Source organism: Heloderma suspectum, chromosome 8, assembly GCF_057233095.1.
Source record: "Heloderma suspectum isolate Gila_16-S chromosome 8, 16-S_ref, whole genome shotgun sequence".
Lineage (NCBI taxonomy): Eukaryota > Metazoa > Chordata > Lepidosauria > Squamata > Helodermatidae > Heloderma > Heloderma suspectum.
Window position 1 is genome coordinate 23,814,343 of NC_139465.1, and position 15,132 is coordinate 23,829,474.

The 15,132-nt window shown below is 41.3% G+C and overlaps 2 protein-coding genes across 3 annotated transcripts in view; one reads left to right on the top strand and one right to left on the bottom strand.

Annotated features, from left to right (window-relative positions):
- The window catches only part of TDRD12 (tudor domain containing 12), a 60,317-nt gene extending 55,747 nt beyond the window's left edge, over positions 1-4,570 (top strand). For both annotated transcript variants that reach the window (XM_084813092.1, XM_084813091.1), the window contains 4 exons: positions 368-481; positions 580-733; positions 816-882; positions 2,012-4,570. In XM_084813092.1, coding sequence (XP_084669218.1) covers positions 368-481; positions 580-733; positions 816-882; positions 2,012-2,115 — 439 coding nt within the window. In that variant the 3' untranslated portion in view covers positions 2,116-4,570. The remainder of the gene's footprint in view (positions 1-367; positions 482-579; positions 734-815; positions 883-2,011) is intronic.
- Positions 4,568-15,132, bottom strand: part of SLC7A9 (solute carrier family 7 member 9) — a 53,601-nt gene continuing 43,036 nt past the window's right edge. Inside the window, exons 10-14 of the mRNA XM_084813099.1 lie at positions 13,079-13,182; positions 10,104-10,200; positions 9,595-9,744; positions 8,051-8,225; positions 4,568-6,304 (exon numbers count right to left, since the gene is read on the bottom strand). Of these exons, the coding sequence (XP_084669225.1) occupies positions 6,240-6,304; positions 8,051-8,225; positions 9,595-9,744; positions 10,104-10,200; positions 13,079-13,182 (591 nt within the window). The 3' untranslated portion in view covers positions 4,568-6,239. The remainder of the gene's footprint in view (positions 6,305-8,050; positions 8,226-9,594; positions 9,745-10,103; positions 10,201-13,078; positions 13,183-15,132) is intronic.

The window sequence follows — 15,132 nt, forward strand, 5'->3', positions numbered from 1 at the left end:
GGAAGGCCTCCTTGGTTAACCAGCCTCGGTTTTATTGGCACTGTCTTTTAAAGAATAATTTCAATATCATGTTTCATTTTTTTTATCTTTTGTTCATTTTATCTCTGTTGTTCTCCACTCCGGAATCTGTTTAAGTGTGGAGCAGTATACAAATGTTGTAAATAAATAAATATATTAATTATGGATTTCTGTACTTGTGTCTAAATTGCTTCCAGATTGCTTTTTGCAGTGGGAAGTGCTGCTTAAATTTAATAAATAATAATATTGAATAATAGCATCTGAATTGTTACCTACATATTTAAAACTGATATATAGCCATTTTTATTTTAACATCACATCCATTTTAACCATTGTTTTAATATTTCAGCTTTCATCCAACAATGAAATGGTTTGAAAAGAAGGATATTGTTGTTGTTAAGATAAAATTACAAAATATTAGTAGTTATGACTGCAAATTTTTTACACAGAGGATCATTTTCAGGTGGGTTGAGAGAATTTTATCAATACAAGATCAAAATATTATAAAACAAAATAAATTTTGTTTCCTTATGATGAACTCATATATTAAAAATTATTCAGTGCTTCTGCAGAAGGCAAGTTTTATTTGGCTGATATGGAGCTGCAGGGAAGTATCCTCAAAGAAAAATCAGTTTGTATACTTAAGAGTGATGAGCCTGTGATTATCCTTGCAAAGGAGAAGGGGAAACCTTGGTGCAGCTTGCTGAAACACAAAGTAAGTTGTAAATTCAAACGTAGCTTACAGGTCTTAAGACATTGGCATGGTGCACTGACGTATTTAAAATATTTGTCCACAGAACCCTCATGTATCTTTTGATTTTGATTACTTGGAAGATTCTGAAGAAAGAAGTCCTTTTCCTGTTGGTAAGCCACTACCAGCATTGTATGTGTACATTCACCTTTGGTAGTGAAGGTTACCCAGGAGTCAGCCACTTCAGAGGCATGGCTGTGAATGAATTCATGCGCAGTCCCCTTCATTGGGAGGGGCCATTCCTAGTCCCCATTCTGCCTGCTTCAGCATAACAAGATTTTCACATAGCTCTAGCACGGAACTTCTTTTGTCATGCCAGAAGCCCAGTTTCAACTTTTGTTTTACCTGATAGTCTGTCTGACTCTAATGAGGGAAGCGTCCACTGCATATCTGCTGGATGCCCCATGGAGGCTGCAAAGAAGAATGGAATAGTTCTGACAAAGAGGCACAAGCACCCTAGGCAGTCACCATCCTCCTTCCAGCTGGCAGTGGTGTCAGCGTCAACTCCCCTGTCTGTCAATGTTACTTAGTCTGATAATTCCTGTTATGGAAGGAGGAACTCCTTTTTGCAAGAATATGTATTTTGCATGTGTTTGCCTACTCTGTGTAGCAGCCCTTCACTTACTTGAAAGTAAAGGAGTGCATCTACAGACACCATTGGAGTGGTGACACTGGAATTACCAGGGATTATATCAGGTTTTGTCTCCTCTCAGATATGCCCCAGATTGCAGCCTGTGCACTTGTGCTACAGAAGTCAGTGGGAAACATTAAGGCTAGCCTCTGTCTTCATAGTGCTGTGCTGGGTCTGTGCTGGATTGTGCTAAAGCAGGATTAGGAACCTTTTGGGGCCATGGACACATCTGGCAGTTTGAGAAACTGTCCTGGGCACCACTAGAAAATGGGCATGCTGCAGATGAAAGCATCAGCCTGCAGCCACCTGCCATCTTCATTTCCTAAGTATGTCCCTGAGCCCCACGTGTGGCCCAGAGGCATTCATGGGAAAAGAAGATAGGAGGAGCTAAAGGCTTGGAATCTTTCCCATCTGCCAGTGAAAAATTTTGTTACTTAAAAAAAAAGAATAGGACTCCTCCACAGGCACCAAGAAAGGTGTCAGAGGGTCCCCCGGTGCCCCCAAGGCCTCATTGCATACCCCAGTGCTAAAATGGAAACTTCCATGTATATATTTGTGTATAGAAACTGGCTTTTATAAATTTATGCATAATATGCTGTTTTTTCAATCAGTCTCAGGTCCTAAGAAAATGCACCAGGTTCCTACAGTGGTGTGTGAGGAAGGAGAGGAATCCTTGAGTGACAGCGATACAGAGAGTGATTTTTCCACCTGTTAAATCTTGTTTGGAATTGGAGACAGGATTCAGTGTTTCACATGAAAACACATATTTAGATCTTGCAGATCGTCTTGCAAGCTCGAGCAGGGGCGGGGGCGGCGGCATGGGGCGGCATTTTCATAGAGGTAGAATCCTAGTTCTTTAAGTATCAAGATAAGTTGTGCATTTGACCATGCTTTTGAAAACAAGGTTGTCATATGGGGTGAAAAAAATGTTTGATCTTTGGCTAAGGCCATAGGCTGTGATTATACTCATTTGGAAGTATGTCCAAGTGATTTAAATGAAATTTAATTCCAGGTGAAGATGTTCAGGATGGAAGAGTTTAAAGTGACACTTAGTTAAATATACATGTGCCAATTAAATATAATGTGCCAATTTAACAATAACACAAGGAATAACACAAGGAATGGTGGATATACTATGGGTTGGGATCTATATTTAGTTGAGCACAACTGGGCTGGCAGAAGTGAACTTCCCTACCCCCTCCTTTCCACAGCAGCCCCTCCAGCCCCCTGAAAATGCTACACAGTTTGTTGAGGGACACTGCAGTGCAGGGGGAGAGGGGGCAGTGGCTGCTGGTGCCCACTGTGACTGGTGGAGCTGAGGCCAGGTCACCAGAGGTAGAGCCAAGGGGTCACCACTCACCCACGCTGCGCTGCAACTTTAAAAAGTACAGAATTTGTTAACACAAAAAGAGCTGTGGCTACATGTTTTGACTATTACAGACATGGCCCCTTAATCCTTCAGAGAAATTAAGCCAGCCAGTAGCTCAAAGTTGACACTGAGGCCTGATGCTGTAACCGGGGCCATAGCTGTGAGGAGCTGACATAACCATTTCATCAGAAGAACTAACAAAATGTAATCATGAGTTCTTCTAATTAAGTATAATATAATAATGGCATATAGATACCAATTCAGCTTGACCTAACTCTTCCTCTTACAGTAAAACGACAAAAGGTTAATTAGAAATAGTCCCCCAACTTCATTCTTTCATCCTTTTTAAGGACTACTTGTTTGTTCTATCAAATACACAGACATGCCTAAATATGATAGTCCCTTTGATACATTTGGCAAAAAGAATTGTCCCATAGAAATTAAAGCATGTATTGGATAAACAATAGTGACTTTTAAACTGCTGTTGAATAGAGAGTGGTGTAGGCTTAGGTGGTTTAAGAGCATTTTACCAATGTACTCACGCTTCCAAGGACTGCTGCAATAATAGGAAGCTGTGGGGAGCACTTCTGAAAGGAAGCATCTGGCATTTTTTAAAATAAAAGCCTGGGTGGTAAGGCTGGTAAGGCTGCTTCTACACAGCCGTTTCTGAGAACACTAAGGAGACAGCGGGGAACTAGTCTGCAACTGTGCCCATACCGGCCCTGGGTGTTCTGGACGCTCAGCATCCTGTAAGTGAACTGGCACAATTTCTGTGTGTGTTGTTGCTGTTAAAAGCACTGACTTAGGATGTCCTCAGATATCTGCCTCTGGAAGGTGCTCCAGTCCCCCAGTTAAATATTATGCCCGCCCCACATGCTGTTAGACAGCAGTTAACCCCATAAAATGAAGACGGCGGCAGCAGTTGCATTTTTCTTGTGTGATGTGACTGACCCATGTGGGAGTATAAACCTGCATTCATACGCACATGTTCTGGAGGCAGAAAATGCTCTGGTATCTGTTCGGTTTGCCTCCTCTCCAAAAAAATACGCAAAGCTCTGTCTGATTCTGGCCTATATAACTGTCATCAACACCATTTGCCTTATTTCTCTGCAGTATAGCACTTGGGCTTATTGGTGTGACAGAGATTAAATTAGACCTGAGGACTTGGGGCCAAACTGGATGTTGTATGGCAAACCCTCTAAAACTACATTCCATTGGTCATATATTCAGGATCTGAACTCAGTGGGACTTACTTCTAAGTAAACATGTACAGGACTACACTGTAGGTGTCTCCCACTCTTTGGAGGGTGTGGGGGGCAGTTGAATGAAAAACAACTGTGAGAGGTGAATTTAATCAGAAAAATGGCGAGTGAGGAGGGGCTGCTTCATCCCTTCCCCTCTGTCTATTCCTAGCTCAGTATCCCAAATCTATCTCCTACACACACAAAAGCAGTGAGGTGAGGCCGGGGGAAGTAATTTGAATGAAAATACCAGCAGAAAGGAAGAGTCAAATTATCCTCATCTCCTGTCATTCCTTCTATCAAATACGCAACCTCTGATGTTCATTGTAAACTCTGGAAGATTTGTGCCGATATCTCCCTTGTAAAATCTCAGTTAGCTCTTAGCACAGGACGTTACAGTTCCACAGAATCCTGTTGTGTTGCATCTTAATGGACAGAACCATATAGTGATAGTTGAGTTTTGTTTTTGTTTTTTAAGTACTTGGTTTTCCATTTGATGAGTTATGGGGGAAAGTGTTTTGTGCCTTAAAAAATAATTAAAATCACTCTTAAAAATTGTCTCTGCTCCTTGGGAGTTTTTATAAACTTTATATAGAAAGTATAACAACATGTATACATACATTTAGGGCATTCACAACATATCAGAAGATAGTAATGCTGGAATGTTGAGTTTGAGGCTGTGCAGGGAACCTGGAAAAGGATAGAGGAAGAGGTCGGGGTGGGGAACACTTTGGGGTGGGGAACATAAAATGTTACATCCATTGATTTGCCCTAGAATCCTCTGCAAAGGCAGATTGTAAAATCCCTCTGCTATGCCTGTCATGAGATCCCTGCCTATTAAGGTAAGCAGCCCCTGACTTTCACACCTTTTGGCTCTAGCTTAGCCCAATAAATGGGGATAACCTTGCCAGCAGCCTCTATGAGGAGACAACAGCTAAGCAGAGTGGGAAACCTAGTAACAACTACCTACCCCAAACTAGCATTTTATGAACCTGTTGAAAGGAAGTGGTAACCATATCAAATGCTTCAAATTGGAACTAGCCTATGGGGACACAACCACAGATCTAAAAGTCCAACTTTCTTTAAACAACTTCCAGAGGTAGCGATGTTAATTGGTAGCAGCAAAAAGAACAAAGAGGCTGGTGGCATCTTAAAGACTAACAGATATTATGATACAAACTTTGTGCATGCCATGCAAATACTGCCTAGAGTATTTGAATATAGGCAGGTTATAAATTGAATTAATAATAAATAGTTTAAATCTTGAAGGTGCCACAAACATCTTTACTGGCTTTTCTTTTAATTAGAGCAAAATACCTTGATAATTGAGCTTCTAGGTATCTGAACCAATTTGCATGCACTCCTCAAGAGATCCAGTTGTGTAGGATACAGAATTAAGAGCACTACTCCTGAGGATGAAAATGCAGACACCCTGTGGGCAAGCAGATATCTAGAATTCCTGCCTATCGTGGCCATGATGCAAGGATGCTTTCACCTTAGACCTCATGACGGACAGCTGATACCACCATCACCACCCCCCATACACAATCCACTGAGACTGTGAAAACCTGCTTGAATGCAAAAAAGGCTATTCCCACCCTCTTTCATGTTCCTTGAGGTAAGACATAGAGATACTAAATGGGAAGCTTAGCCTGTAAACATCTACCCCTTCCATTATACTACTTCTGTTGACTTAACTCCTAGAACTAAATATCATATAGATTGGAGCTTCAGCCACCCCTTTTTCACATTCCTTTCTCACATGCTCACCTATCACTTCCTTTGGGTTTCTGGCTTTTGCATAATTTGTAAGACATATTTAAAACATGAAATTTTATCATTGTGCTTCCATGTATGTTTACTGATAGATGGCACTGTAATACTGTTCAGTTCGCTCAGTTCAGGGAGTAATTCCCAACTCTTAATGTAAATGCTTTCCATCTTGATTTCCCTATTGGAAATCAAGTGCACGGCCCACAGATCCTCAGGTTGGACATTTTCCCCATTCAGAGAAATTCTTACATTGTTACAAATCTTTGAATTCTAAGTGCTGCAAAAATAAATGTATGTAATGGCATAATCATGTAAGTATGGTGGAACCTTTTTCAGGACACTTCATAAGCGTGACCTCAGAGCACTTGGAGCCATAGCCATGAAAGTGAAATGATACAGTATGTCTGGTGAGCCATTTCTAGGATCCTGCCTTTTTATGGATGGGAAATCTAGAAGTTATTCAGTAACTTCTTCTGGTGGAACAACTTCCAGAAGCATCTGAAGGTGCATAGTGATGGGCTCTGAAATACAGAAGTTGTCATGGTTATGAGAACTTTAGAAATGGGTTTTGCACTGTTACTTTAACTTACGATTTCTTCTTTTGCACATAATTACTTGTAAATTACAGTGTTGATTGCATGAGCCAGATTATGATCTCTACTTTACCTATGGCCAAATTAGGAGAAATAGATTTGTCCAGAAATCCTGGTTTCCCAAATAGCATGCTCAGTTTTCTACATCATGTTGCCTTCCATTTTATAAGGTTACCAGATGGTGTATTTAATGCTGAGGAATTCAAGTAATCTTAAAATCAATCCTAACTGCCTTTCTTCAATATCAGCATCTCATGGTTCCAGAAATGGCAAGAAGCCTATTCAAAATATCTAATCCCCAGCTCATTAAAATTATGCTATTAGGGCAGAGTAACACTCTGTTCCACTGAAACTGTAGTTCTATTTTGTTCTGTTTACATATTCATTTTTAACGTGTCAAGCTAAGTGCTAATTTCATACAACCATTTTAACATGATGAAATTACAAATGGTTATTTGTTGACATGGTGAATGGCAAAGTGAGGGATGATGGTATCTCTGCCTACATTTCGGTACATGATTAATTGTGATCTTCGCCATGTGTTAGCGTGCATTTGAAAAACCAGTTGCAACCGTCAAAGGATAACAGGCTTTATCCTGACAGTTGTGTATCGAACCATCTGCAAATTCCATTCTGAACAATGTTAAGAGAAAGTATGGCTAGTGGATAACTATAAACAGACCTACTGAGATGTCTAACATTCTTTTAAAAACAGGAATGCTTAATAATCATCTACCTGAAAGAAATAGTGGGAATTTTCTATAGCTGAAAGCAGAATTTTCTGTAGCTGAAAGCTCCAGCAAACAATGTGCAAAAGAGCAAGAGGCCAATAAATGGAAGTAATTCTACACAGAGACCTGGTTTGCATAATCACCACAGCCCACTGTAGCTTATTTAAGCCACACTGGGTTGTGGCAACCATGGGCATGAGGTTTCCAATTTGTGTCTCCCCTCCCAACACAAGCTTCTTGTGTTGTCCAAACCTAGTGAGGGTGGTTTGTTGAGGTGGTTAACAAACTACCCTACAACAGGCCATGGGTTCTGGGTGGTTTGTTGGCCACCCCAACTAGCAAACTCATCAGATTCAGATGTCACAACAACCCACATCAGGTCGGGGTAATTAGGGAAATAAGCTAGCACATGGGGTGGTTAACAAGCCACTGTGGCTTATTAACCACCCTCCTGTTGTGCAAATCAGGACCGTGAGTCCTGGAAATAAGATTGCCCTCTCTTTCTCTGGAATGCTTTCTGTACACTTAATTAATCTGGCATGTAGCTCTTAAAAGCAGAGGCCTTTCAAAAAAGAAAAAAGGTGGCAACCCTACTTGGAAACCACCGTTAGTTGCATTTCAGAACTCAGAAGAATTAAATTTTATATTGGTGCTCTCCGCATTAGTCCCATGCTATTTGCAGTAAAGCACTATATCACATTTGTATCATCACAAGTGATTTTAGGACACAGTATTCCTAGCTGTTTCCCAAACTGAGCAAGTTCTTTCTTAATGCTTAGGTTCATTCAGTTTCCTCTTAAGTTACACATCCCACCTGCTCATTTACTCTGCTTGCTTGCTTGCTTTTGAAGTAAGATTCATCTGGGTTAAGTGGCCAGGCCCAGATTCTTTTATCACAAACCTATCTTAGATGAAAATAATCCATAAAATTTCATTTACTCACTTGAGATTTTTTGAGCCCAACTGAATTTAAAGTGGATGAGAAGTACATAAAAGATAAGTCCGCTAAGAATAAATAGCACACAGTACAAATATGCCAACTCAGGTGCGCTGATTATGGGTGCCAGGACCAGCAGGATGGATACTAACGTCACGATGATGGGGATGATAAGAGGTACCTGCAAGATAGAGGAGGAAATGCAATAATGTGAGAAACTTCAGGTTCCTGGATTGGATTGGCAGAGCTCCATTCTGGCTCATGAGGCCAAACAAAAGAATGGTTTGTTCAGACATTCCATTATTGTAGTCTCCCCATGCTTCTCTCTTCCATTTTAGCTGTTGTTGCATTGGACATGGCATGAAAATGCATATTTCATGTTCACCTAGGCACCCCGCATCTGTCAGCTTTAAAGCCTCTGCATGTTACCTGAGTCATCCTGGCCATGTTTGGAGCTGGCAATTTGATCTTTCAGCATTTGACTCATGGGATAACTGATTATCATAGCCACACATGGGGCCTGTTCAAATTATATTTTCCAGCTGGAATTCTTTTACAGCAAGATTGAGAGCAGGTTTTAGCTTGCTGGAAAGCAGGTTTTATTTAATAGGATCAGGAGAACTTGCGTTCAGATAAGCGCAGCATCTCCCCCATTCACTCACCCACCTTTGCCAAATCTGCCACCTTACCCCACTCCCTGGTGGAATACCAAGGCTGATGTAAACTCTGAACAAGGTATGCGTGTCAGTAATGATGGTATAGGAAAAACAAGTGGAACATCTAAACTGAACAAGTAGAATGAAGAGTACTGCAGGGGGATGATACCATAACAGGAGTATACTGATGGCAGTGTTCCAAGAGCCTACTTGGGATTTATGTCCTTTGCAGTGACAGTGGTGCTGCCTAATCCGGGGGCGGGGGCGGTGGTGTCTGAGTTGGCCCTACCCTTCGGCAAAATGTGGCAGTCACCCGAGGCAGCAAATACTGGGAGGTGGCAGCAAAGTGTTGGAGGAGAGAGCTGTGTGCCATGCAACCTGCCCTGCACTCCCCAAGCTAGCCTGCTGCCTTCCAATGCAGTGGAGGAAGCTGTCCCACCTTCAGTGTGCCAGGTCAGTTGGCTTTTGTATATGGAGTGGGAGAGGGCACCATCTTATTCTTTGCTTCAGGCAGCAGCCCTGGTGTATGTGGACAACACAAAGAAGGAAAACAGCAGCACATATGCAGATGCTACCTGTTTATATTTTTCATATGTTTCAAAGAGTCACACACAAGTTTCTGGACGGATAAACTTTGGCTCAAATTAAAATATACATCTTTTATTGGCTTTCCAATTAACATGTGTGGCTGAAGTTTGGAAATTTACAGCATGTGTGCTAGCAGTAGCAGCACCACAAGGAAAGCAGCTGCCAGAACATTTGGAAGACTGGTGGAAGAACTGACCATCATGCATGCCCCCCCCCCCGTGCCTCTAATTGCAGCTGCCATCATCCAAAAAGCATCAGGAGCCATGTAACATCTGCCCAGTGAGGAAACCCTGGTGTGATACTTACACGGATAGGCCTTTCTAGACCTTTTCTTGTAAAGCGCATGACAATGAGACCCAGTACAGTTAAGCCATAGAATATCCAGACTGCAAAGCTGAAGTAGTTGATGAGTGTATTGATATCTCCTGGGATGACATAAATAATAGCTATTGCACCCTGAAAGCAAAAGAGATAGATTGAGGGGAGGACATAGAAAATGCAGATTTCACAGTACTGGGAGCCCCCATGGCTAATACTAATTGCACATATGATTATGTTGTCGGAAACCTTTCAAACAATGACTTTAATTGACATGCAGATTATTCAAGATCACTCTCTAGTTTATTTGAAACTTGCAATCCTAATGTTTGATTGCTTCTTTATAAACACAAGACCTCCTTAGAGATACTTTTACATATAAACAAAAAGCAGCATGAATCCAGAGATTTCAGAGAAATTAAATCTCAGAGCCAGATTTTTGTTCATTTGTTTTATGCTGAAATACCTTGTTTTAACACTTGTTAAATCATACTTACGTAAAATATGATTGCAGGTGCTGGAGTTAAACGCTTAATGCTTATGTAAGATAGCACCTTTAACATGTGCCCTTCGCGACCTGCTACATAAACGAGCCTAGGAAAGCAAATTATTTTGGTTAGAGAAAGTTGCTCTGATGGGAGGAGCAGATGCAAATGATGGCAGGACTTCTCTGCCTTTAATAATTTTGGAGAAGAGCCAATTTTGGCAGGTGCTCCTGCTGAAATTTCCTTTCATATACAACTTTTAAAAGGAACAGAGACCTGTCTACCTCTGAACTGGGTTATGCATTTAGGTACAAGAGAGATCATATTTCATTGCAGAATGTGTTTATTATGTTATGCAATAATTTGAGATTTGGAGCTGAGGGGAAAGTATGAGGAGCCGGTTGTAAGGGCTGTGGTTTGCCAAGAATAAGGCCATAACTGTCCAATGCCAAAGGCATAAATATCTGGGAAATGGGATGCCAGTACTACCACCATGTGCACTGTGATCAGCATTTCCTGTTTGCATACACCATATTATTGTTTTGCTTGCAATAAATGAGCAGATATGTAGATAAGAAGTTAAATTTAGGCTTCTTTTGCTTCCCTTACACTTTCTTTTGGGAACTAAGAAAAGCCTAGAAGCTTGTAAACTTCAGACAATTTAAGTCATAGGAAACTTGTCTTGATTTTTTGAATGGCCCTGAGGTACTACGTCCTTTTAATGGGGGCATTAAAAATAGTACGAGCTCAAAAAGTGCCTCTTGCACTCTCCTATGCCACCAGACACTAGTTAACCCAAGCCAGGGTGAGTAGGTGGGCTTCCTCTGATTCTCAAGAGTGCCTACTTGGGAGTAAGAAGACAGCCAGCTATGCTCCCAGTTTCTGCTAGCCAAGTGATTAATCCAGGGGTAAGCAAACTTTGGGGGCATATTCTGCAGTTTGAGAAACTCTCCTGGGCACCACCACAAAATGGGCAAGCTGCAGATAAAAGCATCTGCCTGCAGCCACCTGCCATCTTCATTTCCTAAGAATGTTTTGGAGTCTCACATGGCTCAGAGGCATTCACGGGAAAAGAAGATGGGATCAGCTAGAGGGCCTCAATTTGCTTTGCATCAGGTATTAACCGACCTAATGTTTAAGTTTTGAATTTAAAGTTTGTTTACATTTTTTCTGACAATAAACCTATAATCTTTTGATATTTAATTTGCTACTATTCTGTATAATGTTGTTAGCTGCTTTGGGCTTCCTTTTGGAAGGAAAAGCAAGATACAAATAAACCATGATGAGGGTGATGAAGCAATCCAAGCTGCCAGTAAGAAACATTATTTATTAAAAATAAAAAGTGGGAGACACGGGCACCTGGGCTGATGCCAAGAAAGGGGTCGGAGGGCACATGGATGCCTGCGGGCACCCCGTTTCCTACCATTGGATTAGCCCGTCTTTCCTTCTCTCCTTTTGTAACTGACTTGGTAAAGTGTAACCCAAACAGTCCAAGCAACATGCAGGGGTCAAACTGACTTTTGGGGCTGGATTAAATGCTTAATCCGCCCCCAAAGTCCAATTAGGCAAAGTTTATTCAAATAAAGGTAGAAACAGGATAGTGCAAGGAAGTAGTGAGTACACCAATACTATAAGAAAAAACAAGAACACTATCAAAATACTGGCCTACCTACATTTATACTGAGTAATCTATCAGAGTGAATAGACTTGCATCAGTGTCATTTAGTGGAGAATCTCATGCTGCTCAGCTTAAAATGGGCATTTCTGCCATGTTTATGTTGTTTAATCAGGGTGACCGTTACTGAGAGCAACAAAACCATTGACCAACCAGTGGAAGTTCATGCACATGAAAGAAAAGGACAATCAGCACTACAGTTTACCTTAGGGCAGTCAGTGCCAGAGCTTACCATAAGAAGGTGAGACTTCTGAACACGACACGACTGGAAGGATGATTAGGAACACAGGAAGCTGCATTGTACCGAGTCGGACCATGGGTCTATCTAGCCTAGTACTGACACTGGTAGGCAGAAGCTGTACTACATTTCAGGCAAGATTCTTTCCTAGCCCTACCTGGAGATGCCAGGGATTGAACCAGCGACTTTCTGCATGCAGCTATAAAGCACAGAATACGGATGGGATTGGGAATGTTCACTATGTACTTCACAATGGCAGAAATATGCATGACCATCTTTAGCTCTCCCGCGTAAGACCAATAAGTCTAGGGTCTAAAATTATGTAGCTATACCACTGAAGGCAGATCCTAAATTCAACCCATGTTGATTTAGTAAAGTGCTGAAACTAGAACATATTCTTTTGTCACTATTTAAAAGGACCCCAAGCAGTCTTTTAAATATTCCAGAAGTCATGCCCTGTATTTGTGCTGTACTTTTCTATTTTATGCTATAGCTATACTATTCTAGCTCTATATGGAAGGTTTAACAAGTCCGTTTTATTTGGTTCAGGCTCCTTGACAGTCACCAACCTATTAATGTATACAGAACGTTTTGACAGCATTTTCCAGTCCCTTAAATTCATACAAGATAGGATAGCAACTCTCTGTTGAGAAGGCAATGCACTCCTAATTACCAGATGACTGGGACAGCTGAACATAAGAACCAGCACACTGGATCCGACCAAAAAAACTCATATCTCACCTAGCATTCTGTCCCTACAGCGGCCAACCAGATGCCTATGAGAAGCCCACAAGTAGGACAAGAGTGCAATAGCACCCTCCCACTTGTGTTCCCCAGCAACTGGTAGTGAGAAACACTTTTGTCCTGCTTTTTAGTGTCATCTGGGCACCTGCCATAGCCCTATTGGAAACACAGTAATGGGTTATGTAACCTAGTATCATAACTGAAATGTTACCAATCCCATGGACATATGAGAACAGAGATGTCTTGCAATCTGAATATTATGGGATGGGGGTCATGAGACAACTTTAACCTGTGCATTGGAATTCCACCTTGGGTAGTTTAGAGTTTTACCTGCCAGCAGTAAAGCAAGTTCCATTGGCTGCTCCGATGGTAGAAAAAGCCACAAAGAGAGGAACTATCCAGGAAGCAGGATAAAGAACCCTGTCCCCAAAGGTCTGTGATGGAAGGAAATAAAATAATGCACATTTTAAAATGCAAAATTTAGAAGTCAGACAGTTAGGAAAGTTGAGATACAGTAGTAATAAAGATGCTTTATAAGAAATATACATTGCTTTTTAGAGAAGCAAATATGTGATATATTGCTGTCATATCCCCCTTGTCTGTTAGGCTATATACACATTATTATTTCTAAAGAGCAATGCAAGTGATTTTCCCATTGCAGTATCAGTTGCCCCCATACAGCAGCTTCACTAACTACATACATGATGGAGTTGTGGGACAGAGAAATCTCATTCTGCGGGACGGCGTAGGAAAGCCTATGTAGACACCCCCTACAAGTTCCATGCAAGTAAACGGAGTGGTGAAATTCAGAATGGGTGAGCATTTCATTTGGTTTGGTTTTTTGACAAATACTTACCAGAATCCACGAACTACTTCATAAGCAGGATGGAAAGAACTTGAGACTTTAAAAAAATATATGACAGTAGGAGAAAATTAAACTGACAGACTTGTCCACCCAAGTCCAAGGCTTTGGGTGCTTAAAAGTCTGGGTATTCAGACTCTGTGTATTCAGCATGTTTATGGTGCTGAATTAGGATTGACACCTCTTTTTTCTGACGGGCTCCTCATCTTTAACTGCTACATGACAAGCAGGCACAACATGGACCTCTCTACCCTGGGAATAGCTCCACCTATTGAATTTGGCTGGGACAAATAGTTGAGAATTTTTTCGCTTGTTTTTATAAGATCTTACTAAAATTTTCAAATTTCTTCATAAACAGGATGGAAGGAACTTGAGGATAATAATGATGATGATGTGGGAATAAAGTGAAACTGAGAGATTCATCCATCCCTGGGTGAAACTGAGTAGTTTTTGCTGGTCAGTTGAAGGGGAAACTGAACCACTTAATTAAAAAAAAAAATTCCAAAATTATGTGGACATGAACTCTTCATTCACTAAAAATATAGTACATTTAGAAAAGTTTAAAACAGTTCCAAAACTGTGCCAGGAATGTGTGTGCAAAAGGGAGAGGTGGCGGGGGACAGGGGAAAAGCAGGAACTCTTCTCTATGTGGGCTGGTTCACACATTGAATGTTAATCCCTCAATAACTTCAGCATCTACTTCATTAAGTCAGCACAGATCAAACACCAAATACATATATATTCACATGTGTATGAACTGTGCCTATATCTGATTCTTGCATGAACAGTCCATGAACAATCAAGTGGGTGCAGGCATTAGCTCTACTCTCTCAGTACGAAAGCCAGGGGTGGGGAAACTGCAGCCCTTCAGATGTAGTTGCAGTTTCATCATCCTTGACCATTGGCCATGCTGGCTGATGGGAGCTGGAGTCCAACAACTTTTTGAGGGCCACAGGTTCCCCACCTCTGATTTCAGCCAAGGGAGGTATACTATATACAGCAGGCTTCCCCAACTGGATGCCTGATGTTTTGAAGTTCAACAGCCATCAGCCTCAGCCAGCATGGTCATTAGTCAGGAATGCTGGGAACTGTAGGGCACCACTTTGGGGAAGGCTCCTATAGAGGGTTCCAGTAAAATATTAATCACCACACACACGCGCGCACACACACACACACACACACACACACTGCCTGACTTACCCCCCAAATACTAGGATTTTTTTTAAAAAAATAGTACACTGTGCTATCTTGGAAGAAGGGGAAGGGCATTAATTATTATGTTCTAGAACTTAGAGGAAGGTCATTCCAGAAAAATCTACCCCAAAGCAGAACCCCAAATCAACTGCCTGTTGGCAGTTCTGTTTGTTCCCTCATCACTGCATGAATGCCTTCTTCATTATGCTAAACTGAGAAACGTAGTTGTTCACCAGCTTACACAACATGGGCCCTTCTCCACTCCTGCCTGGATATTCCAGGCACCTCCCTGAATTTTCATCTTTAATTAAAAAAAAACCAAAACCAG